At 42.7% G+C, this 27,500-nt stretch overlaps 4 protein-coding genes and 1 long non-coding RNA gene across 9 annotated transcripts in view; 2 read left to right on the forward strand and 3 right to left on the reverse strand.

The window, feature by feature from the left end:
• The window catches only part of zgc:123258 (uncharacterized protein LOC641502 homolog), a 10,184-nt gene extending 5,190 nt beyond the window's left edge, over positions 1–4,994 (reverse strand). For all 3 annotated transcript variants that reach the window (XM_047822134.1, XM_027140231.2, XM_027140230.2), the window contains exons 1-11: positions 4,816–4,994; positions 4,659–4,734; positions 2,953–3,063; positions 2,640–2,822; positions 1,580–1,669; positions 1,364–1,497; positions 1,113–1,261; positions 898–994; positions 675–776; positions 366–447; positions 197–271 (exon numbers count right to left, since the gene is read on the reverse strand). In XM_047822134.1, the coding sequence (XP_047678090.1) occupies positions 197–271; positions 366–447; positions 675–776; positions 898–994; positions 1,113–1,261; positions 1,364–1,497; positions 1,580–1,669; positions 2,640–2,822; positions 2,953–3,063; positions 4,659–4,734; positions 4,816–4,979 (1,263 nt within the window). In that variant the 5' untranslated portion in view covers positions 4,980–4,994. The remainder of the gene's footprint in view (positions 1–196; positions 272–365; positions 448–674; positions 777–897; positions 995–1,112; positions 1,262–1,363; positions 1,498–1,579; positions 1,670–2,639; positions 2,823–2,952; positions 3,064–4,658; positions 4,735–4,815) is intronic.
• Positions 1–27,500, forward strand: part of LOC113657299 — a 1,727,325-nt gene that overhangs the window by 1,092,022 nt on the left and 607,803 nt on the right. The gene's annotated exons all lie outside the window — the stretch shown is intronic.
• The window catches only part of LOC125146171, a 1,103,650-nt gene that overhangs the window by 918,556 nt on the left and 157,594 nt on the right, over positions 1–27,500 (reverse strand). The window lies entirely within an intron of this gene.
• On the reverse strand, positions 9,992–17,027 carry LOC113638766 (CDC42 small effector protein 2-like). The gene is made up of 5 exons (XM_027140241.2): positions 16,862–17,027; positions 15,777–16,018; positions 15,578–15,679; positions 15,386–15,461; positions 9,992–10,648 (listed from the first exon to the last, which is right to left on the reverse strand). Exons 2-4 carry the CDS (start codon positions 15,828–15,830, stop codon positions 15,390–15,392), a joined length of 228 nt encoding a protein of 75 aa, XP_026996042.1. The 5' UTR covers positions 15,831–16,018; positions 16,862–17,027; the 3' UTR covers positions 9,992–10,648; positions 15,386–15,389.
• On the forward strand, positions 21,172–25,481 carry mibp2 (muscle-specific beta 1 integrin binding protein 2). Of its 3 annotated transcripts, XM_027140242.2 has the most exons (8): positions 21,174–21,420; positions 23,117–23,207; positions 23,784–23,832; positions 24,024–24,213; positions 24,467–24,538; positions 24,658–24,764; positions 24,842–24,926; positions 25,070–25,481. In XM_027140242.2, exons 1-8 carry the CDS (start codon positions 21,395–21,397, stop codon positions 25,086–25,088), a joined length of 639 nt encoding a protein of 212 aa, XP_026996043.1. In that variant the 5' UTR covers positions 21,174–21,394; the 3' UTR covers positions 25,089–25,481. The 3 variants fall into 3 exon arrangements, 2 of the variants coding, with proteins under 2 accessions (XP_026996044.1, XP_026996043.1); XM_027140243.2 differs by lacking the exon at positions 23,784–23,832 and having other exon boundaries at positions 21,172–21,420; XR_007144643.1 differs by lacking the exons at positions 24,842–24,926; positions 25,070–25,481 and having other exon boundaries at positions 21,172–21,420; positions 24,467–24,595; positions 24,628–24,764.

Raw genomic sequence — 27,500 nt, forward strand, 5'->3', positions numbered from 1 at the left:
TAAAATGATCACACACACACACACACACACACACACACACACACACACACACATCAGCAACAGTATGAAGAAGATGCAATGACTAAAATCTGATTGTTGAATTCTGATTGGTCAGAAGGTGATGATTATTTATCTGTAACAGCAGCACACAGTGATTTATTACTCAACATAAAAGGGTGTAAAAGCTGAGACTCACAGCTGTGAGGAACGGAGTGATGAAGACAAAGAAGACGTCATAAACGAGCAGCAGGCTGAGCAAGATCACACAGATCTACAACACACACACACACACACACACACACACACACAGTTAAAGTCACATAGTGGTGAAGTTCACAAAGGCTACATACGGTTCTTTAGAGCACCTTGTAATTAGAAAGTGTGATGGTCTTCATGAAGTTTAGACAGAAAGCAACTCCGAGAACATCCTGCAGAATCCAGATCCACCTACACACACACACACACACACGCACACACGCACACACGCACACACTTCTGGTTGATATGAACATTTAAAATAAAATGCATAATAAATAATAAGTACTTCCTGAATCTCAACAATAACAGAACTGTGGTAGAGAAACTGAGCACATGCTCTGTTCTTGTGTGTGTGTGTGTGTGTGTGTGTGTGTGTGTGTGTGTGTGTGTGTGTGTGAGACATGTAAATGTAGTACCTGTCCTCATTTCGGTACACACCCCAAACCACAGCCAGAGTGATGCACACAGCACCAAGCAGCAGGTTCCTCACAGAGAAGCTCTTCTCCCTACAGGACACACTAACACACACACACACACACAGTATATTTACATTAGAAAGTTCTCAGTATTGAACTGCAGCACACTGTGTGTGTGTGTGTGTGTGTGTGTGTGTGTGTGTGTGTGTGTGTGTGTGTATACCTGATTTTACTGCACCCCACTGCATTCAGTAGTGCCTCGAGGCAGCTGTAGAGTCCTGTAGCCGACGCCAGACAGAAGATCACGATGATCACGTAGACTGTAATCAGAAGCGTACGATCACAATTGCCCCAGTCGATATGTAGAAACAGCAGCCAGCGCACTTCCTTTACGCTTCAGGGTTACTGACCAATCAGAGAGCGAGGAACGTGACTCACCGAGGTACTTGTAGAAGAAGTACATGAGGACGAGCATCACACACATGAGCGCGACGAACAGCATCACCTTCAGCGGGGAGTAGAGTGTAAGATCACCGCTGTCTGACCGCTCCTCTCCTGCAGAGAGCGCCGTCACACTCTGCTTTGCCCTACAAACACACACACACACACACAAACACACACACACACACACTTTTAGGACTTTCTTTTTAACCTGTGACCTCTGACCTTTGAGTAGTAAAATCACTGACTTCTCAGCAGCCCCGCTCCAGAAGCCACCCATAGCCACGGTGAAGACGGCGATCGCGAGCATGATAATGACGCTGGCATCAAATTCAGGAGTGAGTGGAGCATAGAGCTGCACCTCCATCCCATCTGTAAACACCTGACAAGGGGGGGAAGGGCTTTAGAGATCAACTACACCAAACAATCTACAGAGAAATGATAGTAAGTAGATAAATCTGTACCTTCTGCACATCCAGGATGTCGCGGTATCTCATAAGCGCCACAGGAATGGTCACTTTCTCAACATCGCTGTTATTGAGTGACGGAGTTCCCTGAAAAAAGAAAAAGAAAACTTTCAACACTGAGCTACAGGAAGTGAGCGTGATGGTGCAGAGCTGTTTGGGAGTGGTTACAGTGCTTATATACAGAAAGGTGTTGTTTTGTTTTGACAACCTGACACGTCACTACACAAAGCTAACAGATACACAGCTGACAGTGAGAACTGCTGACAGTGTTACAGGAGCTCACAGCAGCACACTGGAGCCAAGCATGTTAAAGCACAAGAACTTGTGTGATGTAATGGTGTGACATCACGGTGCGACGTGATGTGACGGTGCGACGTCATGGTGTGCCGTCATGGTGTGCCGTCATAGTTTGACATGACGGTGCGACGTCATGGTGTGCCGTCATAGTGTGACGTGACGGTGCGATGTGACGGTGCCATGTCACGGTGTGATGTCATGGGACGAGGTCGCGGTGTGATGTCATGGGACGAGGTCACGGTGTGATGTCATGGGGCGATGTCAGAGTCATGTCATGGGGCGATGTCATAGAGTGATGTCATGGGGCGATGTCATAGAGTGATGTCATGGGGCGATGTCATGGTGTGATGTCATGGGGCGATGTCATAGTGTGATGTCATGGGGCGATGTCATAGTGTGATGTCATGGGGCGATGTCATAGTGTGATGTCATGGGGCGATGTCATAGTGTGATGTCATGGGGCGATGTCATAGTGTGATGTCATCGGGCAATGTCATAGTGTGATGTCATGGGGCGATGTCATAGTGTGATGTCATGGGGCGATGTCATAGTGTGATGTCATGGGGCGATGTCATAGTGTGATGTCATGGGGCGATGTCATAGTGTGATGTCATGGGGCGATGTCATAGTGTGATGTCATGGGGCGATGTCATGGGGCGATGTCATAGTGTGATGTCATGGGGCGATGTCATAGTGTGATGTCATGGGGCGATGTCATAGTGTGATGTCATGGGGCAATGTCATGGGGCGATGTAAATACCATGGCGTCTTTGCTGGCGATGAGGAGCACTTTGACTCCGAGCTGCTGAGCCACCTGAGCTTTCTGGATGAAGGTACAGTCTCCCCTCATCACACACACCGCTGCGCCCTTCACCGAGTCTGGCTTGACTCCACTTGCATCACACAGCATGGTCGAGGTCAGGTTCACCAGCTTATAGCGCACCTGTACACACACACACACACACACACACACACACACACACACACACACACACACACACACACAATGATGATCCAAATACGTTTCGAAGCAGTGTGTATGTGTGTGTGTGTGTGTGTGTGTGTTAACTTACAGCATCACTAAGAGACCTGGAGATGTTGGACAATGATGCGTTGTAAACCATACAGTACTCCCTATACGTGCTCCAATCAGAGACATGCAGGACGGCCTGATGGCACTCGCTCTGAGGAACACAAACCAAATTAAATCTCCACTCGGCATCATATTATAGTGCTACACGAAGGCAGGAAGCTAAAGAAGCGTCCAGAGGTCAATACAAAGTTCTTAGAGAGCCTACAGAAGCAAGTCAATACCCCATTAAAAGATGCTGCAGCTGCCCAGGAGTCAAATTAGCACAAGACACCTGGCAAAGTGCTTCAGGAACATGTTAAAGCAGAACCTTCTGTAGAGCTGTAACACACACGACTACAACATCTTCTGTAGAGCTGTAACACACACGACTACAACATCTTCTGTAGAGCTGTAACACACACGACTACAACATCTTCTGTAGAGCTGTAACACACACGACTACATCTTCTGTAGAGCTGTAACACACACGACTACAACATCTTCTGTAGAGCTGTAACACACACGACTACAACATCTTCTGTAGAGCTGTAACACACACGACTACAACATCTTCTGTAGAGCTGTAACACACACGACTACAACATCTTTCCTGGAGGGCTAGAAAATGTTCCTGTAGGGCTTTCTGTAGCATGATTTACAGCAATACATGGGAAATGTTACAGCCCCACAGGTAGGGGGTTACAGCCCCACAGGTAGGGGGTTACAGCCCCACAGGTAGGGGGTTACAGCCCCACAGGTAGGGGGTTACAGCCCCACAGGAAGGGGTTACAGCCCCACAGGTAGGGGTTACAGCCCCACAGGTAGGGGGTTACAGCCCCACAGGAAGGGGTTACAGCCCCACAGGAAGGGGTTACAGCCCCACAGGAAGGGGTTACAGCCCCACAGGTAGGGGGTTACAGCCCCACAGGAAGGGGTTACAGCCCCACAGGAAGGGGTTACAGCCCCACAGGTAGGGGTTACAGCCCCACAGGTAGGGGTTACAGCCAAAAGAATGCATTAGAGAACTAAATGAACACATTAAAGTTCTCAGGAATGAATTCCAGTCTAACAGGAATGGGTAAGGCTGTACACATAACCTTAGGGCTGTACACATAACCTTAGGGCTGTACACCTTCCTATAGGGCTGTACACATAACCTTAGGGCTGTACACATAACCTTAGGGCTGTACACATAACCTTAGGGCTGTACACCTTCCTATAGGGCTGTACACCTTCCTATAGGGCTGTACACATAACCTTAGGGCTGTACACCTTCCTATAGGGCTGTAACTTGTCCACAGTGTTTTGTCTTGACTTCTGAGTGTCAGTAATCTGTCAGTAACAGAACTAATGTCCAGCTGTGTCCCAGCTGTTGGAGGCGGTGCTGAGCTCCCATCCAGCTGTCACCCTGTCAGGCCTGTAAATGTGCTGGAATTCCCCAAAGCTTCCAGTTCCTGCTTCACACCTCATAACTCGTGTTTACTCACTAAAGTGTCACATAAAACCTCCACAATGTCACCGGTACGTGCTGTGTGTCCGTCTGGGACTCGCCATGACACACAGACAGACACGATGGTGACAAGAACATTCTAGTTCTAATGAAATAACTCTCAGCGTTAGCTTCGGTGCTAACGGCGTTAGCTTCGGTGCTAACAGCGTTAGCTTCGGTGCTAACAGCGTTAGCTTCGGTGCTAACAGATAACTTACCCGATGAGACAGCAGAGTGACGGCCAACAATATCAGCAGCTTTACGGTCATTTCGGTAACATCTGGCTTAAAGACGCTTCAGTACAAAAACACAGGACAGTTAATAAGAAGTTTGAGTTAAAACCCAGCCGTTAGTTTGTTTTGTCTGCTCACTTACACCGACTTAACAATCACAACACTCAACCCGTTTTCAGTAAGCCCCGCCCTTTGTGCGTTACGATTGGCTAGCAGTTTACACTCAAAGGAGACACTCTGACAAACTATTAACCAATCGTCGTGCAGTAGGGCGGGGCTTGTCGGAATACGGGTGTCGTGCGGCATCAAATACCTAACTTCATGTGATAAAATAAATAAATAACTTCCGCTTCCGCCTTCATCGCATAAATCAGAGAGGAAAGTGTAATGGCCGATAAATGTCTTATTAACACAAGTTTATTACAGTTTATAAGTGTAATTAATCGTTTATTAATCGTTTATTGCAGATAAACGTATTTGTATAGCGCTTTTTACAATGGGCTTCGTCTCAAAGCAGCTTTACGGAACACAAACTGTGCCATTATCTAAGACAGTATTAAAATAATTTACATTCGATTCTAGAATCAGAACCAGCTTTAATCACCAAGTGTGTGTGTACTGAATTGTTGTTGTTTTACAGGTGCTCTTGGTACACACACACACACACACACACACAGACACACATATACATACACTTACACACACATATATACACACACATACATAAATACACACGCACACATACTTACACACACACACACTGTACACACACACAAACACACTAACACACACATGCATATACACATACACATATACACACACATACATATATATACATACATACACACACACACACACTCGTGAAGTCTGTAATCATCTCCACAGCTTTGAGCATGTTCAGCTCCAGGTTGTTGTGACCGCACCAGACAGCCAGACGCTCAACCTCTGGTCTGTATGCAGACTCGTCTCCGTCCTGGATGAGACAGATGACTGTAAAAGTGTAAACAAACAATACAAGACGTTACACAAAAGCAGCACTGATCAGTGTACATGTTGTATATCCTACATTAGTGTTATAGCAGCAGTTATATGAGGTGTTGTAATGTATTGTGTAACAGCAATCGACTGAAATGTGAAAGACAGAATGTGTAAAGAGCAGAAACTGTGTGTAAAGCATCATGTAACCAGTTTGAAAGGTGGTGCTTTAGACTTGGATGTAATCTGTACAGTTTTGTGTGTGTGTGTGTGTGTGTGTGTGTGTGTGTGTGTGTGTGTGTGTGTGTGTGTGTGTGTGTGTGTGTGTGTGTATGTTGTGCTCAGAACAGTTTAACTCAGTTATTGGGGAGTCTGATGGCTTGTGGAGAGAAGCTGTTACACAGTCTGGTCGTGAGGCCCGAATGCTTTGGTACCTTTTTCCAAACAGACTCCAACGATCTTCTCAGCTGTCCTCACTATCTCCTGCAGGGTCTTGTGTGATGGTGCAGTTCACAAACCAGACAGTGATGCAGCTGCTCAGGATGATCTCACTGGTCCCTCTGTAGAACATGGTCAGTATTGGGGGAGGGGGGCCCTTTCTCAGCCTTCGTAAGATGTAGAGACGCTGCTGGGCTTTCTTGGTGATGGAGCTGGTGTTGAGTGACCAGGTGAAGTTCTCCGTTAGATGAACACCAAGAGATTTGGTGCTCTTGACGATCTCCAGTGTTCGCTCTGTAAAATGTGGTCAGGATGGGGGGAGGGGAGATGTGATTTCCTCAGTCTTTATATGTCTCCCAGTCAGGACGTCCAGGATCCAGTTGCAGAGGGAGGTGTTCAGTCCCAGCAGGATCAGCTTCCCAATCAGGTGCTGAGGGATGATTGTGTTGACTGCTGAACTAAAGTCTATGGACAGCTTTCGTACATAAGTGTCTTTATCGTCCAGGTGGGTGAGGGCTAAATGAAGGGTCGTGACAATGGCATCGGCTGTGGAGCGGTATGGACGATACACGAACTGTAGGGGGTCCAATGAGGGTGGTAACTGGGTCTTGATGTGCCTCATGATGAGCTTCTCAAAGCACTTCATAACTATAGGTGTGAGTGCGATGGGACGATAGACATTGAGGCAGGACACTGTAGACACTGTGCCAATCAACCTACCATGCATGTCTTTGGACCGGGGGGAGGAAACCGGAGTACCCAGAGGAAACCCCCCGAGGCACGGGGAGAAATGGATCACCATGAAAAAGAGCTTCAGTCCACAAAAAATACATCATAATCAGTTGTTTTCTATTCGGATAAAAGTCTGTTCTACTTTAATATTACTGTAATGTAAATGTGTTTATTGGCTCAGTGTCAGTGAGCCTACATTACAGAAAGTGTTTGTTACAGCTGATTTATTGTGATATGGAGGTCACTGATCCTGCAGTACAAGTTAATCTGAGCACATTACAGAGGCATGTGAGAGAAATGCAGCTAACACCTTTAATTAGTGCGTCTTCACAGCAGCGACTCGAACAGGAACGTCAGGTCTATCGTTAAGGTTCACAGAACAGCTCAGGTGAATCGTTTGCCTTTTAAACGATACATCTGAAGTTCTTTAGATTCGCTCTGGAGCTACGAGGCTCATGTACATCGATTTCTGTAAAAACCTGCTCAAATCTACAGAATCACATGTTTAAATAAATGTCTTTGCAAAATAGGAAGTTAAATATTTAAGCAGAAAGTGGAACAACACGGACTTTCTGATCCCTTTTTTATACTTACATCCTGCTGCTGATGTCAATACGCTGATTTACATTTAATCATAGATAATAAATTGTGTGTTTTAAACCACAACCTTAAGTGTGGTTAGTTTGCTGGTATTAAGACGTCAGCGCATCAGCTGACAGCTGAAAGACCAAGTGATTAAACACCACGACAAACTGGGTACAAAGTGTCTGTTGGGAAAATGAGCCTATCTATCTATCTATCTATCTATCTATCTATCTATCTATCTATCTATCTATCTATCTATCTATCTATCTATCTATCTATCTATCTATCTATAGATCTATCTATCTATCTATCTATCTATCTATCTATCTATCTATCTATCTATCTATCTATCTATCTATCTATCTATTTATTTATTTATTTATTGATTGGGTTCAGTGAGCACCAGCACATCACAGGACTATACACACACACACACACACACACACACACACACACACACACGGAAGTTGTGGCCTAATGGTTGTGGGTTCGAGTCTCGGGCCGGCAATACCACGACTGAGTTGCCCTTGAGCAAGGCACCAACCCCCACCCCCACCCCAACTGCTCCCCGGGTGCCGCAGCATAAATGGCTGCCCGCTGCTCCGTGTGTGTGTTCAAGGTGTGTGTGTGTTCAAGGTGTGTGTGTGTTTGTGCACTTTGGATGGGTTAAATGTAGAGAACGAATTCTGAGTACGGGTCACAGTACTTAGCTGTATGTCACGTCACGTCACTTCACACACAGCTTAGAGAACGTAAGAGAGGAAGAGGACGTGGGGGTGAACATCCAAGACACACCGACAGGGACCACAGTGGTGTCTTTACTTCAAAATATAAATAACTTAACACTGTTAAGGAGGTCAAACTTTGGCACCAGGTACAGTTTATATCTCAGGGAGCTTGTTGGATCAGTAACACACACACACACACACACACACACACACACACACACACACAGTTCAGTAACACACACAGTTTATATCTCAGGGAGCTTGTTGGATCAGTAACACACACACACACACACACACACACACACACACACACACACACACACACACACACACACACACACACACACACACACACACAGTTTATATCTCAGGGAGCTTGGATCATCATCAATATGGAATTTATTTATATTGTTTTAGGCACAGAGATTAAATTATGACTTAAAATTGTTACCATCCTACATACAGTCATATATGCAAAAGTTTAGGCACCCCTGACGATTTTCATGTATAAATATTTGGGTGTTTTATCAGCAATTTCATTTTGATCTATTAAATAACTGAAGGACACTAAAGTAATATTTCAGGTTTATTGGATTAACAGAAAATGTGCAATATGCATCAAGACTGAATTAGACAGGTGCATAAATTTGGGCACCCCAACAGATCACATTATTTAGTAGAGATAACAGCCTCTAGATGCTTCCTATAGCCTGTAATGAGTGTCTGGATTCTGGATGAATGTATTTTGGACCATTCCTCCTTACAAGGAAGGGAAGTTGTGGCCTAATGTTTAGAGAGTTTGACTCCTAACCCCGTTGTGGGTTCGAGTCTCGGGCCGGCCACGACTGCGACCCCCTAAACCATAATGTTGAACAGTCTTTGTTTTCAGGTCATTTGAGAGCTGTTTTCAGGCCTCCATGTTGTCACTCTTCATAAGAGAGACAAAGAGAACAACAACGTGCAATTGGCCTTAAATACCTTTTCTCATGATCAGATGAACCTGTCTATGAAGTTCAAGGCTTAATGAGCCACCAAACCAATTGTGTGTTCACATTAATCAGTGCTCAGTAGTTACAGGTACTCAAATCAACAAAATGACAAGGGTGCCTAAATTTATGCACCTGTCTAATTCAGTCTTGATGCTTATTGCACATTTTCTGTTAATCCAATAAACCTGAAATATTAATTTAGTGTCCTTCAGTTATTTGACAGATCAAAATTAAATTGCTGATAAAACACACAAATATTTATACATGAAAATATCGTCAGGGGTGCCTAAACTTTTGCATACGACCGTATCTATTTATGAACATGTGGTCATTCCTAAAGTCCTCAGTACACAGTGCTACATAAACTCCAAACGCACTGCACATTACCTCAGTTACACACACAAGACAAATTTCAGTAATGACATTATCCACCAGAAGGGGGCGCAGTATCACCAGAAGGGGGCGCAGTATCGCAACACTGGGTTTTATTCACACATTATACTTACTGAAGGATGACTGGGGAAAAAAACAAAACCCTGCATACATACTAGGTTTGTGCCAATTGTTCCGACATGCTTCTGGAAAAAGTAGGAAAGTGGAAAGTATGAGCTTTAGATAGAGCAGAAAAAAAATCATCTTAAAAACACTATGAGGAAAATAACACTCTATTAAATCATTTGCTTATGGGAAGTTTCCAACGTGTGGATACAGGAAAGGAGGGAAGTGGCCACGGGTACAAACTGTACAAAACACAACAAAGACACAGTGTACAATGTACGCATCATAACAGAATGTACGCATCATAACACAGCGTACACATCATAACACAGCGTACACATCATCATAAGTAATAAATCAAACAAACAAACAGTTGCTGCTTGGCATCATTTATTTGGGCATTAAAACATCTGTACAAAAATCCTCCCACAGTTTAACGTGGAGAAGGAGAGCACTGTGGAAGTCATTACAGTGAGGTCGCACATGTCAAGTTTATCTGAACACAGCACGTTTAAAAAGCTTTTAAAAAAATAAAGAATGACATTCCACATCCCACTGGAATATATATTCATAAATTTATATGAAAGTTATAAAATTGTGAAAATAAGCTCATTGTTTATGTCTCTATCTGTGTTTGTATTTAATCTATTGTTCACACTCGCTCATCATTTAATCTGTGTGTGTGTGTGTGTGTGAGAGATGTGAAGTGGCCCAGCCACCGTATTTAACCCACGAAACAAATCACCAAATAAATAAAGCGTTCATGGCGAGAAAAGGCGGAGGGTCGATGGATGTTGATTGGTCAGTGTGGCGAGCGTGTGGGCGTGAATGTTTACACTCAGATCACAAAGCTTTAAGCGTCTAACTGTGCGATTATGCAGATATACACGCGTCTCACAGACCAGTGCTCTGACTCGCTGATCCAGTGTGTGTGTGTGTGTGTGTGTGTGTGTGTGTATGATATTAATTCCAGCGTTGCTCCTCGTTCTCACTGTTTCAGTTCAGCAGGTCGCAGTCACTGGTCTCCATGCTGCAGAAAATACACACAGTTCAGTAACACACACACGGTTCAGTAACACACACACACACAGTTCAGTAACACACACACACACAGTTCAGTAACACACACACACACACAGTTCAGTAACACACACACACACACAGTTCAGTAACACACACAGTTCAGTAACACACACACACACAGTTCAGTAACACACACACAGTTCAGTAACACACACACAGTTCAGTAACACACACACAGTTCAGTAACACACACACACACACACACACACACACACAGTTCAGTAACACACACACACACACACACAGTTCAGTAACACACACACACACACACACACACAGTTCAGTAACACACACACACAGTTCAGTAACACACACACAGTTCAGTAACACACACACAGTTCAGTAACACACACACACACACAGTTCAGTAACACACACACACACACAGTTCAGTAACACACACACACACAGTTCAGTAACACACACACACACAGTTCAGTAACACACACACACACACACACACAGTTCAGTAACACACACACACAGTTCAGTAACACACACACACACACACACACACAGTTCAGTAACACACACACAGTTCAGTAACACACACACACAAACACAGTTCAGTAACACACACACACAAACACAGTTCAGTAACACACACACACAAACACAGTTCAGTAACACACACACAGTTCAGTAACACACACACACACAGTTCAGTAACACACACACACACAGTTCAGTAACACACACACACACAGTTCAGTAACACACACACACAGTTCAGTAACACACACACACAGTTCAGTAACACACACACACAGTTCAGTAACACACACACACAGTTCAGTAACACACACACACACACACAGTTCAGTAACACACACACACACACAGTTCAGTAACACACAAACACAGTTCAGTAACACACAAACACAGTTCAGTAACACACACACACACACACACAGTTCAGTAACACACACACACAGTTCAGTAACACACACACACACAGTTCAGTAACACACACACACACACACACAGTTCAGTAACACACACACACACACACACAGTTCAGTAACACACACACACACACACACACAGGGCAGAACCACACACACACACACACACACACAGTTCAGTAACACACACAGACACACACAGTTCAGTAACACACACAGACACACACAGTTCAGTAACACACACACACACACACACACACACACAGTTCAGTAACACACACACACACACACACACACACACAGTTCAGTAACACACACACACACACACACACACAGTTCAGTAACACACACACACAGTTCAGTACCACACACAAACACACACACACAGTTCAGTAACACACACACACACACACACAGTTCAGTACCACACACACACACACACACACACACACACAGTTCAGTAACACACACAGACACACACAGTTCAGTAACACACACACACACACACACACAGTTCAGTAACACACACACACAGTTCAGTAACACACACACACAGTTCAGTAACACACACACACAGTTCAGTAACACACACACACAGTTCAGTAACACACACACACAGTTCAGTAACACACACACACAGTTCAGTAACACACACAGTTCAGTAACACACACACACACACACAGTTCAGTAACACACACACACAAACACAGTTCAGTAACACACACACAGTTCAGTAACACACACACACACAGTTCAGTAACACACACACACACAGTTCAGTAACACACACACACACACAGTTCAGTAACACACACACACACAGTTCAGTAACACACACACACAGTTCAGTAACACACACACACAGTTCAGTAACACACACACACAGTTCAGTAACACACACACACAGTTCAGTAACACACACACACAGTTCAGTAACACACACACACAGTTCAGTAACACACACACACACACACACAGTTCAGTAACACACACACACACACAGTTCAGTAACACACAAACACAGTTCAGTAACACACAAACACAGTTCAGTAACACACAAACACAGTTCAGTAACACACAAACACAGTTCAGTAACACACACACACACACACACAGTTCAGTAACACACACACACACACAGTTCAGTAACACACACACACACACACACAGTTCAGTAACACACACACACACACACACAGTTCAGTAACACACACACACACACACACAGTTCAGTAACACACACACACACACACACAGTTCAGTACCACACACACACACACACACACACAGTTCAGTAACACACACAGACACACACAGTTCAGTAACACACACAGACACACACAGTTCAGTAACACACACACACACACACACACACACACACAGTTCAGTAACACACACACACACACACACACACACAGTTCAGTAACACACACACACACACACACACACACACAGTTCAGTAACACACACACACACACACACACACAGTTCAGTAACACACACACACAGTTCACTACCACACACAAACACACACACACACAGTTCAGTAACACACACACACACACACACAGTTCAGTACCACACACACACACACACACACACACACACAGTTCAGTAACACACACAGACACACACAGTTCAGTAACACACACACACACACACACACAGTTCAGTAACACACACACACAGTTCAGTAACACACACACACAGTTCAGTAACACACACACACAGTTCAGTAACACACACACACAGTTCAGTAACACACACACACAGTTCAGTAACACACACACACAGTTCAGTAACACACACACACAGTTCAGTAACACACACACACAGTTCAGTAACACACACACACAGTTCAGTAACACACACAGTTCAGTAACACACACAGTTCAGTAACACACACACACACACAGTTCAGTAACACACACATACAGTTCAGTAACACACACACACACACACACACACACACACACACACACACACAGGTTATAGTATTAGTTTAAGAGCACATGCTTTAGTGATCATACAGCAGTTATGACACCTTTCACTTTACACTGGAGTTTAAATCTAACATTCAGTATGAACACAAGCCTGAGTTTAAATCTAACATTCAGTATGAACACAAGCCTGAGTTTAAATCTAACATTCAGTATGAACACAAGCCTGAGTTTAAATCTAACATTCAGTATGAACACAAGCCTGAGTTTAAATCTAACATTCAGTATGAACACAAGCCTGAGTTTAAATCTAACATTCAGTATGAACACAAGCCTGAGTTTAAATCTAACATTCAGTATGAACACAAGCCTGAGTTTAAAACACAACACTGAGAATGAGGACGAGTTTGTTTTTGTGTTTTAAAAAAGTGAGAAGGAAAAGTTAAAAATAAAACTTTATAAACATCACGAGTAAACCTTGAGCTTTGGGTCTCACACGTGTTACTAGAACAGACGATGACGTGTCAGAGACATTGACACTGAGGACAGACGAGTGGACAGAAGACCGCGGTAAAGGAGAGAAAAGACGGTACGGACAGGTCGGGAAACTGGAGTGGAACGAGTATAAAGGGATGTTAGATTAAATAAACACACAGAAGAAGTGTACAGTTTGGGATAAATGTGTGTGTCAGTGTGTGTGTGTGTGTGTGTGTGTGTTTAACCCAAACCTCTGTTTGCTCCATCAGGTCTTTATTGGGACTCGTTTATAAAGACATCCGTTAAATCTGAGACCCAAAATATAAACTAATTAGTCTTAATGTTTAGAGACCCCGAGCAGGGGAGGTGACGGACAGAGAGGTGGCTGTAGGAACGGATGGAAAAACGGGAGGAGTAAAACAGTGGGATGGATGAAGAGATTGGAAAGATGGATGGATGGATGAATATAAACCTGTCAGTGTGAATGAGACCTGAACTGCACCCGTGTCAGTAACTCTAACTGTCCTTAAGTGTGAACAAAAAAAGACGTCATGAAATAAATCGGAATCGATTTCAATAATTTTACAAACTCATTAAAAAAAAGTATTAGATCAGAAAAAAAGTGTGTAAAATATGTTCTGGTGTTTAATACCCGGTTGTCTTTACTCTGTTCCTACGGAAGTGTGAAGTTGGTCATCAGATTTAATCACTGACGAAATATGTTTTCTGTTAGATGGACTGAAAAAAACCCACAGAACGTTAAACTCATTTCCTTCTCAGAAAGTTTTACTTCTTACACCAAAGAGGAAGTAGGGACACGTTCCTGACGGCTGATTGGTCCAGGGTTAGAGATAAGGATGTGGAAATCCTGAAGGATCTTGACTCCAGGCTTGTGTTCACACTTGACGTTAACCATTAAATTCCTATGTATAGTGTGTGTGTGTGTGTGTGAGAGACCAGGACTGAATCTGTGAAGCTTAATTAAACTAATCCCAAAGTTATCTAGCTAATCAGGTAATCCTGCTTCACACAGCACTCATGTTCTTGTCTCTCCCTGAACACCCTTGTTCACAAGATAGTGAATAATGTCACCTCTCTCTCTCTCTGTACTGTTCTTTAGACGTTTTGGTCACTACCAAGGTGCTAGCTGAACACACCCCTGGTTAGTATCTAGATGCTCCCTTGAAGCTCACGGACACACCCGTGTTTACTCCTGAGGTCACTACCTACACACCCTTGGTCACACCCCAAAAGTTTTTAAAAGTAAAAAGAAGTTTGCCCTCTTTATGTTTTTGAGTGTGTGTGTGTGTATGTGTGTGTGTGTATGTGTGTGTGTGTGTGTGTGTGTGTGTGAGACTCACCATATCACTGCACACTCTCTGGTGTGCCGTTCCCATAACCACCTTTCGATTTCATCTGTGCCTGCACCGAGTTCACCTTCACAACACACACACACACACAGTCTCTACTTTCATGTCTTCATTATTTTTAAACCAGTATCCAAAAAGCAATTTTTAATAAAAGAGGTGTGTGTGTGTGTGTGTGTGTCTCACCGCTGCATGGCCCATTCCCATTTCTCCTGATCCTACGTGTGTCATGTGTACAAAGTTAGTCGGCTCTCCGATCATCGACCGATCGATCCGCCTTCTCCTCTTCTACACACACACACACACACACACACACAGTTCAGTGTTCAGTCTTCTTCAACAGGAGACACATATCAGTTGTGTGTTGTGTGTGTTTTTAACTCACTGGTTGAGGCTGTTCAGCGATGCAGCAGCTAAAGCACACCCAGAACTCCGTCATCTCTCCCCACACACACACACACACACACACACACACACACACACACACACACACACACACTTCCTCCCACACAAAGTCTCTCTCTTGCGTCTTTCTATGTCTCTCACTCTTGCTCTCTCTCTGAGCTTCCTGTTCAGTCTTCAGCTCTGCCACAGCTTTGTACCGGAAGTTGGTGACGGGCGTTCCTCCTGTACACACATACACAAACACACACACACACACAATATTTCTCAAACTGCTGTTTATAAGGTTCTATTTCAGTAACAGAAAGCAGACCGACCCCACACTGTACTGACACACACACACACACACACACACACACACACACACACACACACACACACAGATGATGCCCCGTATAGAAGTTACAAAATACCCACGATGCCTTTGACCCTGTTTACAGAGAACAGAAAAAAGGGAACCTTTTCGACCCGGCCTTTATTTACATGCGCGTTCACGACAAGCGCGCGCGCGCTCGCACTCACTCACTCAATTACCGGAAGCTGAATTCAATACCAAAGAAGGTTTATATACAGTTGTAACACACTTTCTGTTAAAGTACACACACACACACACACACACACACACACACACACACACACACACATACACACACAAACACACCTACACGCAATAAAGTGTTAAAACACTGTAATAACGAAGTGCTGAATAAATCACAGAGCATTAGCATTAGCATCTCTGACGTCACTCAGGCACTAAATAAATAACGCCGACGCCTTTACGAGCTTAAACTCCACAATTATTCAGTCAATAACATCTCTATAAAACAACACACGGTCATATTTAGCAGTCAGAAGGTTAGTATTTACCCTCGAAGCTAACAAGCTAACAGTTAGCAACCCGACGGACGAACTGAACAACTTTATTAGTTTATTTCACACAAACGGATTAATCCGAAACATATTAATCATAAATAAAAACCCGAGCTGTTATTTTTTTAAATTTATTTTAGATGTAAAATGTGAAGTAAATAAAGTTACATTAGAGTTAAACAGGTTTAAAGAATTTACCTCAGACACTTCCTTGAAGTTGCTGTCAGAAAAAAAAGTGCCTTCAGATTGTCCTCGCCGTTCGCTGTACTTCTGTAGATCTGTACATCATAACATCAGGAAGCGACGGTGAGGAGATGATGTACAAATCAGATAGCGTTGGTATTCACACAGGCCTGAATGCGTCCCCTCCCTGCGCATGCGCCCTACTGCTCTGGTGCTCTGGAGACTCTGGTGCCGAGCACGCGCCTTTGTGTTGTTTTGGGGATGGGAGGGGAGGGGAGGGGAGGGGAGGGGGGTTATATTTATGATTTATTGATGGTGTATTGATGATTTATTAATGATTTATTTAAATCTTTTCACGTATTGTTAATAAACATTTAATACGATATTAAAGTATATTATGTGCTACCACAGAAGTTACCACCAGATGGCGACAGAGAGGTTTTACATTTTCTGTTTCCTTCTAGAATAAAATACAAGTGTTTTGTTTTTTTCCCCTTCTGTTATAATCTGATCAGGTGATTAATCATTTATAACAGCAGTTCTGACAGTATATGGGCCGCACATCACAGGTTTATATTAATAAATTTGCTCTAATACTTCACAGTTTCTACAGTAACATCTCATTCACAGGGTTCAGTGTTGTTCCACATAAACGGTAATGTAACATAACATAAACGGGGTCACAGAAGCCTTTATTATCACCACATATACATTACAGCACTGTGGAATTCTTTTCTTCACATTCCCCAACTGAGGAGGTGCAGGGGCAGCTATGATACAGCGCCCCTGGAGCAGGGAGGGTTGAGGGCCTTGCTCAAGGGCCCATCAGTGGCAGATTGGCTGTGCTGGGCCTTGAACCCCGATCCTCAAATCTACGACCCAGAGCCTTAACCAGTTGAGCCACAACTGCCCCATGTTTTCTATAAACATAGTGTACATATAATAAAACATATAATCATTCATATTGGGAAGTTTTTTGGACTAATTTGTGTCACAGATGTCCAACAACATTAAATATAACTTAAGATTAGACTTTACAGGAAAAATCACAGACTTTGGAGTGTAAAGTAACTCATCGTTGATTTTTCCTTTGCCCTAAAACACATCTGCTCTCTGAAAGGACAGAGCTTCATTCTGGAGAAACCCAATTGGTGGAGAAAGTGCTATTTTTATCAGAGATTTTATATGATGTTACCAGGATTGACTCTAAATTATTGCTCAAATAGAAGAATCGATCAGGACACTGGATCAGACACAATAATTATCTTCTCTTCCTGTCTTTTTAATGTTCATGTCGGACATGTTTGCGCTTGCTAGAATCCAAACCGAGAACAAAACTTGTGTACACATGACACTTGTTTTAAAGGCACTTGGTCTTAATGCTGAAAGACTGACTTGTTCTACATGAAGCTGATGAAACACGGTGACCTACACGGAGGCTAGTTAGTGCATGTGTTTAACAGTAAACTGTTCCACTCCTTACGCTGTTGTCTGAATAAGTGTCCCTCTTTTTTTCTACATAGAACCTTGTGTGTACCAGACAAGTCATATGGAGTAGTCAGTGTGATGAAATGGGATCACACACATGGCGGTTGAATCCTCATGGAGAAATCGAGTGTGTTCTACAAACACCCACGGAGCAGCTAACCACAGACCAGACACACCCTGTCATTTAGAGAGAGAGAGAGAGAGAGAGAGAGAGAGAAAGAAAGAGAGAGAGAGAAAGCGTACCTCACATCCTGTTTATGTCTGGCACAGACAGCTAAAAATAAGTACAAATATTTTTAGCACCATTCCTAATGTGAATGTAGAATAATCTGGTTATAGGATCAGGATTGTCCATAATTGGTAAATTATACAAAATTCACACAAAAAAAATCCTTTTCTGTTGATAAAATGAGAAAACACAGATGTAGAGATAGTTTAGGACTCTTCACTGGTTGGCTGTTGGATACAGAATTCGTTTTAAAATACTTTTATTTGTTTTTAAGTCCCTGCATAATAAAGCTCCTATTTATTTATCTGAACTATCACACCTCCAGGGTTGGGGGTTCGATTCCCACCTCCATCTTGTGTGTGGAGTTTTCATGTTCTCCCTGTGCCTCGGGGGTTTCCTCCGGGTACTCCGGTTTCCTCCCCCGGTCCAAAGACATGCATGGTAGGTTGATTGGCATCTCTGGAAAATTGTCCGTAGTGTGTGTGTGTGAGTGAATGAGAGTGTGTGTGTGCCCTGTGATAGGTTGGCACTCCGTCCAGGGTGTATCCTGCCTCGATGCCCGATGACGCCTGAGATAGGCACAGGCTCCCCGTGACCCGAGAAGTTCGGATAAGCGGTAGAGAAGCCCAAGATCAGGCAACCAGAAGCTCCTCACTGTTCCCTCTCAAGGCATAGAGGGGATCGAGCTTTTTCAGTGACTGGGCCTCAGTTTTAAACTTATTTGCCCATAGAGTTCAGATTAACATCCTCTCTGTCCATTTTTAAGTCCCTTTTAAAAACGTACCTGTTTTCCGTGGCATATCAATAGTTTTCCCTTTCATTTTAATTTGGTTTAATACTACATTTGTTCTTATTATTGCTTGTTTTAGTGTCATTTTTTTCCTTTTTCTGTGTTTTTATTATATTGTTTAATTCTATTTTCTTTCATTATCTCTTGTCTTAGTATCATTATTTTCTGTGTATTTTTACTAACACACTTTTACTGTATAGCACTTTGGTCAGTCCTATGGCTGTTTTAAATGTGCTTTATAAATAAAGTGAACTTGAACTTTAGTTTAACGTGCTGTCAGTAATAAGCGGATGTGTTCATCGTAGATGGCAACCGTTATGAACTCAATACTTTTCTCCTTCATGTGGGAGAAGTTCTGCCTGATGTCACATTTCCTGTGGCTGCAGTTCATGTAGGACACCCAGTACATTCAGTACAGTACAAGACACCTCCACAGTTTACAGTATATCAGTCACCAGAAACCATCGCTGTGGGCTGATAGTTAAAAACAAATCTTAAACATTGCTGTGTGATAAAACTGTAATGTTTTCTCTAAAATAACAGATAAACTTAGAGCCCCAACTAAAGATGACTGATTACTAAGCAGTGACTCATACAGTGATCAGTGTGTTTAACCAGTCAGTAGCCTTTACCGTTTCTAGCTCCACCCACAGTTCCATGTTCGGTTCTCATGGCACCATTGCGGCAGGAAACGGAACTCTTTCAGGAAGAACTAATGAAAGAATGTGTTTATCTTTATTACTAACCACAAAGGAAAGTGTAAGTTTTAAAACAATAACAACAGAGAGATGATTGTACATTAACACACGTGTGTTAGTGAGAGAATCTAATCTGTCTGTTAGTGGAATATTGTGTAAACATTACTGCTGTAACACGTCAGTGTGACAAAGATATATTACTGTATTGTTAATATTTAATGATCTATAACAACAATTTATATATTTTTTAGAAATGAAGTTTAAATTTAGACTTTAGAACTAAAATGTTAAAATTTTTGTTACAGAATAAAAACCTTGTCATTGGATCTGGTTTTAAACATTATGATATTAAATAGTAGAATCCTGTAAATAAAAATGACCCCCACAGTTATAATAATGATAAATAATAGAATAAATAATACAAAAACAAAAAATATATAAATATAATATAATTATAAAATAATAATAATAAATAATAAATATTACCCCACAGTTATAACACAGTTATAATAATGATAAATAATTATAAAAACGACCAACACAGTTATAATAATGATAAATAATAGAATAAATAATAAATAAAAAATATATAAATATAAAATAATAATGAATATAAATAAAAATGACCCCACAGTTATAACAATGATAAATAATTATAAAAATGACCCCCACAGTTATAACACAGTTATAATAATGATAAATAATTATAAAAATGACCCCCACAGTTATAACAATGATAAATAATTATAAAAATGACCCCCACAGTTATAACACAGTTATAATAATGATAAATAATTATAAAAATGACCCCCACAGTTATAACACAGTTATAACACAATAATTAATACATCATTAATTACACACGATGATAAATAAATGTTGTAAAACTGGATAATAAACATGTTTAATTGGCATCACGAACAGAAAACAAACGAATAAAACGAGAACATTATAAATAAAATAACAATAAAACCACGAAGCTGCTGAAATAAAAACTTTTTTCTTCCGTTTGTTTTTGTCAACAGCCGAGGGGCGGAGCTTAACCCGGAGCCTTGTGATTGGCTGTAGAGTGATGACACGCGCAGTGGGTCTGTTTAAATAGCCAATCAGACGCGGCAGAGTCAGTAGATCAGTGTGTGAGAGTGTGAGCGTCTCTCTCTCTTGGTGAACGCTCTCGGAGCAGCAGCACGCGCACAGACACCGAGTTTCTCACCAATCAACATGGACGAGTCGAGTAGCTGACGGTCTGCCTTTAACCTCCATAAACATCGCCTCTTTATGTGTCTGAGCGAATAAACATCTGGTAAACAAACATCTGGTAAACAAACATCTGGAAAACAAACATGAAGCTCATCATCGGTGTCGGAGGGTGAGTATGAGAGAGAGAACGAGCGCACGCGCAGGCCGCACGCGCGCACGTTAACGGATGAATGAAAGGCTCTGACTTCCGGTCTGTGTCACGTGCTCGTTAATGACCTTTAATAACGTTTTATAGTCATGTTTTTATTAACATTTGTTCATTTAGTTTTAATGTAATATAACATGTAAAGTTGTGTTCGTTTATAATCAACATTAAAACTGTATTTTATCGGTGCGGGAAGTTTTACATGCAGATTTGGTTATAAATAAATAAATAAATAAATAAAGTGTGTAAAAACCTAAAAGATGTCAAAGTTATAAAAAATTGTTTGTATTAAAACTGTTTGAGGTAATAGATGGTGAAGAGGGTTATATTAAAGGTCTTTATTATTATTATTGTTATTTATTATTAACCAAAAATAACGTAAATAATAAAACTGCAGTGATGACAGATTGTTTTAGTCCCAGTTACAGTGTTCTATTTATCATCACTTGGGAGGTGTGTGTGTGTTTGTGTGTGTGTGTGTGTGTGTGTTGATGAGTGAGTGTGTGTGTTAACGAGTGTGTGTGTGTGTGCATATGTGTTAATGAGTGTGTGTGTGTGTGCATGTGTGTTAATGAGTGTGTGTTGATGTATTTGTGTTGATGAGTCTGTGTGTATGATTGTGTGAGAGAGAGAGAGAGAGAGAGAGAGAGAGTGAGTGTGTGAGAGAGTGAGTGTGCGTGTTGATGTATGAGTGTGTGTGTGTGTGTGTGTGTTAATGAGTATATGTGTTGATGTATGTGTGCATGTGTATGAGTGTGTGTGTGTGTGTGAGAGAGTGAGTGTGTGTGTGAGAGAGTGAGTGTGCGTGTTGATGTATGAGTGTGTGTGTGTGTGTGTGTGTGTGTGTTAATGAGTATATGTGTTGATGTATGTGTGTGTGTGTGTGTGAGAGTGAGTGTGTGTGTGTGAGAGTGAGTGTGTGTGTGAGAGTGAGTGTGTGTGTGAGAGAGAGAGTGTGTGTGAGAGAGAGAGTGTGTGTGTGAGAGAGAGAGTGTGTGTGTGAGAGAGAGTGTGTGTGTGAGAGAGAGTGTGTGTGTGAGAGAGAGTGAGTGTGTGAGAGAGAGTGAGTGTGTGAGAGAGAGTGAGTGTGTGAGAGTGAGTGTGAGAGAGTGAGTGTGAGAGAGTGTGTGTGAGAGAGTGTGTGTGAGAGAGTGTGTGTGAGAGAGTGTGTGTGTGTGAGAGAGTGAGTGAGTGTGTGTGAGAGAGTGAGTGTGTGTGAGAGAGTGAGTGTGTGTGAGAGAGTGAGTGTGTGTGAGAGAGTGAGTGTGTGTGAGAGAGTGAGTGTGTGAGAGAGAGTGAGTGTGTGAGAGAGAGTGAGTGTGTGTGAGAGAGTGAGTGTGTGTGAGAGAGTGAGTGTGTGTGAGAGAGAGAGTGTGTGTGTGTGAGAGAGTGAGTGTGTGAGAGAGTGAGTGTGTGTGAGAGAGTGAGTGTGTGAGAGAGAGTGAGTGTGTGAGAGAGAGTGAGTGTGTGAGAGTGTGTGTGAGAGAGTGAGTGTGTGTGAGAGAGTGAGTGTGTGTGAGAGAGTGAGTGTGTGTGAGAGAGTGAGTGTGTGTGAGAGAGTGAGTGTGTGTGAGAGAGTGAGTGTGTGTGAGAGAGTGAGTGTGTTTTGATGTATGAGTGTGTGTGATAATGAACCTTGTTGTTGTTTCTCTGTTGTCAGGGTAACTAACGGGGGTAAAACTACCCTGACTGACCGTTTGTGCCACGACCTGCCCAACTGCTGTGTGGTTCATCAGGACGACTTCTTCAAGGTCGGTGTCATAAAAACTCTGATAAGCTGTAATGAGATTAGACACAAACTCTATCATGTGATCGCTGTCTGATGGAAAACCTCGTAACTTTATCGTCGCTGCTGCATTTTAAATCCTGTTCATGTAGAACGGACCAATAGGAACAGCTCTGAAACACACCGTGTGATCTCATTGGCTGTGAAAGCTTTAACTCGACCTGCTGTTCCTCCTGTACAGTGAACATGGAGTTACGAGGCTTTCTCACTGGAGGTTATTAACGTCACTCAGTACAGTTATGACGTCGCTCGGATTATTACAGCAACGTCTCCAAAAATAATTAGGGACGAAACAAAGTGACGTTAATGCACCGAGGTCGAGTCTGTAAGTGTCTAATAGCCAGGTTTCTGATTGATCTTCACTTCCTGTTTAGCTATATTTAGTGTTAGCAGGGTGTGTAAGTTATGGGGGCGGGGGGGTTGGGGGTGGGGCGGGGTGTTGGAGTGTATGAATGCTAGTTGTTTAGATGTTAGCACAAAGCTAAGCTAAAGCCAAAGCCGACCGGTTCAGCCTCGCTGAATGTACACGCGTGTGTTTCAGCCCCAGGATGAGATCCAAGTCGGGGAGGATGGCTTTAAGCAGTATGATGGTAAGCGCTGTGTGTGTGTGTGTGTGTGTGTGTGTGTGTGTGAGAGAGAGAGAGAGAGAGAGAACAAGGCGCTTTGGTTAATGAATGAAGTTTGCGTGTGTTTCTTAATTGAGACGCCCCCTGGATGAAGCGTTGTCCTGCCGTCTGATTGGCTGTCGTGTGTGTGTGTGTGTGTGGGTGTGTGTGTGTAGTGATCACAGCTTTGGACATGGACGCCATGATGAGCACCATCTACGCCTGGCAGGAGAACCCGGTGAAGTTTGAGCGCTCCCACGGTGTGGACAGCACGCTGGACCGTGAGATCCTGCCTCGCTCCGGAGAGGACGAGGATGAGGGCGTGCACATCCTCATCGTGGAAGGGTTTCTGCTCTACACCTACAGGTACACACACACACACACACACACACACACACACACACACACACCAGGGTTCATGAGGTCATCTGCTTCTGGATGGATCTATACAATGTTTGCTTTCCTGTGTCTATGAAACATATCACACCAACACAATAAACATGTAATAAACATGTAATAACTCTCATTGTCTGTTTGTTGTGTTTTTATTGTAAGATCAAATGACTTCATCCAAGTGACAAAGTTCTGTTTGTTTGTTTGTTTGTTTGTTTGTTTACAGTCCTCTGATTGATGTGTTTGATCAGCGGTTCTTTATTTCCATCCCGTATGAAGAATGCAAAAAGAGGAGGTGGTGAGTATCACTGTGGGTCTGATAAAACTGTCTGTTCTCCTAGGTTTAACATCTCACGTGTGTGTGTGTGTGTGTGTGTGTGTGTGTGTGTGTGTGTGTGTGTGTGTGTGTGTGCTCAGCTCAAGGAACTATGCCGTGCCGGACCCCCCAGGTCTGTTCGATGGTCACGTCTGGCCGATGTACGTCAGACACAAGAAGCAGATGGAGGACATGGGAGTGGATGTTGGTAAGTGTGTGTGTGTGTGTGTGTGACTTTGGGCTTTGAGATACAGCAGTAAACATTTGTTAAACGTGTTTTCACAGAACAACTTGACGGAACTCTGTCGAAGGAGCAGCTGTTTAACTCTGTGTACGGTGACATCATCAACAACATCCAGAACCTGATGAGGTGTGTTTGTGTTTTATTTCAGTGCAGTACGAGTTTCATGAGGGGACTTTATTAAATTCTGTTTTGAATGTGACACGTTGCTCCATTGATTTCTAATGTGTGTGTGTGTGTGTGTGTTGCGTGTGTGTGTGTGTGTGTTGCAGGTCTGTTGATCAGCACTAAGGCACAAAAGGAGGAATACAAAGCCATCTCTGCTGCAGGAGTGTGTGTGTGTGTGAGCGAGTGAGTGTATGTGCGAGTGAGTGTATGTGCGAGTGAGTGTATGTGCGAGTGAGTGTATGTGCGAGTGAGTGTATGTGCGAGTGAGTGTATGTGCGAGTGAGTGTATGTGCGAGTGTGTGTGTGTGAGTGTGTGTGTGAGTGTGTGTGTGAGTGTGTGTGAGTGTGTGTGTGAGTGTGTGTGTGTGTGAGTGTGTGTGTGTGTGTGGTCTCAGACTGGCTCTGCATTGACTGTTACCTGCTTTAGCTCTTTTATACCTTTGGTACATCCTCCATATTTATTAGCTGTAATAACAAAGCGAGTTCCACTCCGTATTAAAGACGTCACTCCTACGACTCTGTGTGTGTGTGTGTGTGTGTGTTCTGTCTTCTACTTGATGTAAATGTTCACAGAATCCACAGCCGTTCATCTGAGCGGTGTGTAAAGTTTCACACATAATGTTTGTGTAAATGTCGTCTCTCAGACACACTCGTGTGTAATAATAAACACTGTGTGATGGGGCTGATGTTGACACCTGAGACGTCCCCACGGTGTTTAACTCCCCTCACTACAGAGCACAGACACTGGAGACTCCTTCACCACGTCATACAGAAACCTTCACAGATGTGGAATGTGTTATGTGGAGCGTTTGCTGCACGCGTCCCCGTGAACCAGCTGTTACCATAGAAACCATAAAGGAAAGCATTGAAGTTTTTTTTGATCGAATTGTTCTCTATGATGAACATCTGGTCACCAGGTCACACTACACTTCTGTGGTTTGTCTGAACGTGAGAGGAACCTTCAAAGGTCCTCGAACCCTATAATGGTGTTTCTCTGTGGAAAAGGTTTCCGTGTAGAACGACGTGCACACAATCGAGGACAAAACACACTGTAGAATATATTAATAACTCGGTTATAAGAGACACTGCAGTAACCCACAACTCTATAACAAAGCAAACGGGATGTGTGTGTCGGGCTTGTAATATCGTGTGATTACACAGGTATTCATGGTCAGGCTTTAAGCTGGTTTAGATCCTACCTGTCTGACCGATACCATTTTGTAGAATTAAATGGTGAATCCTCCAGTTTATTACCAGTTAATTATGGGGTCCCTCAAGGATCAGTTCTAGGACCTCTGCTTTTCTCTATATACATGCTTCACTTAGGGAACATTATTAGAAGACATGGGATTAGTTTCCATTGTTATGCTGATGACACACAGTTATATATCTCATCAAAACCAGATGAAATAGCCACAGTGTCCAAATTAACTCAGTGCCTTAGAGAGATAAAAGACTGGATGAGCTGCAACTTTCTATTGTTAAACTCCGATAAGACAGAAATACTACTCATAGGTCCAAAAACCAGTGCACAGAAACTCTCACAACTTAACTCCCATTTAGAGGGATGTACTGTTACTAGTAGCTCGACAGTGAAAGACCTGGTGTTTATTAGACAGTAACTTGTCTTTAAACTCATATCACCATATTACAAACACAGCCTTCTTCACCTTAGAAACATTGCCAAGCTGAGAAACATCCTGTCTGTATCTGATGCTGAGAAGCTAGTTGATGCCTTCATGACCTCTAGACTGGACTATTGTAATGCATTACTAGGTGGTTGTCCTGCATCTTTAATAAATAGGTTACAGTTAGTCCAAAATGCAGCTGCCAGAGTTCTCACTAGGACAAGAAAGTATGACCTTTAACCCCAATGTTATCATCTCTACACTGGCTACCTGTTAAGTTTAGAATTGACTACAAACTGCTGCTACTTACGTACAAGGCTCTTAATGGTTTAGCTCCCATGTATCTAACTAGTCTTCTAACACGTTACAATCCTTCACGCTCTCTGAGATCACAAAACTCAGGACTTCTGCTAGTTCCCAGAATATCTAAGTCTACTAAAGGTGGTAGAGGGTTTTCTTATTTAGCTCCCAAACTTTATAACAGTCTTCCTGATAGTGTTCGGGGCTCAGACACACTTTCAGTTTAAATGTAGATTAAAAACTCACCTCTTTAGTCAGGCGTACACATAATACATCCCATAATATTGTGCTCTATTACATCAGACCAAATGCACATGATCATCTAGTGCTTGTTAATATTATAAACAGCAGCTACGTTAATCCCTCTCCACCGCTTCTCTCTTTCTACCATCACGAGGCATCCAGACATTGTACCAGCTCTGATCGTCTTCTGTGTCATGAAGATTTTGGACCTCCACTGAGATGAAGGCGACTCTGTGAGGATCCTGAGACATCTACAGATCTACCAGCTCCAGTTAGACTCTGCTATAATTAAGAGGAGATGTGAACTCCATGTGTTCTTTGAGGACAACAACCTCCTCATCACTACAACATTTATCAGACTGTA

The sequence above is a fragment of the Tachysurus fulvidraco genome, chromosome 13 (assembly GCF_022655615.1).
Source record: "Tachysurus fulvidraco isolate hzauxx_2018 chromosome 13, HZAU_PFXX_2.0, whole genome shotgun sequence".
NCBI classification, from domain to species: Eukaryota; Metazoa; Chordata; class Actinopteri; order Siluriformes; family Bagridae; genus Tachysurus; species Tachysurus fulvidraco.

Coding starts and splice junctions, on each gene's coding strand:
- LOC113638766 (XM_027140241.2), bottom strand. CDS start 15,830: ATGACGGAGTTCTGGGTGTGCTTTAGCTGCTGCATCGCTGAACAGCCT. Junction 15,680..15,776: donor TCGCTGAACAGCCTCAACCA/GTGAGTTAAAAA, acceptor GTGTGTGTGTAG/AAGAGGAGAAGGCGGATCGA. Junction 15,462..15,577: donor TGGGAATGGGCCATGCAGCG/GTGAGACACACA, acceptor TGTGTTGTGAAG/GTGAACTCGGTGCAGGCACA.
- mibp2 (XM_027140242.2), top strand. CDS start 21,395: ATGAAGCTCATCATCGGTGTCGGAGG. Junction 23,208..23,783: donor ATCAGGACGACTTCTTCAAG/GTCGGTGTCATA, acceptor CGTGTGTTTCAG/CCCCAGGATGAGATCCAAGT. Junction 24,539..24,657: donor GAATGCAAAAAGAGGAGGTG/GTGAGTATCACT, acceptor GTGTGTGCTCAG/CTCAAGGAACTATGCCGTGC.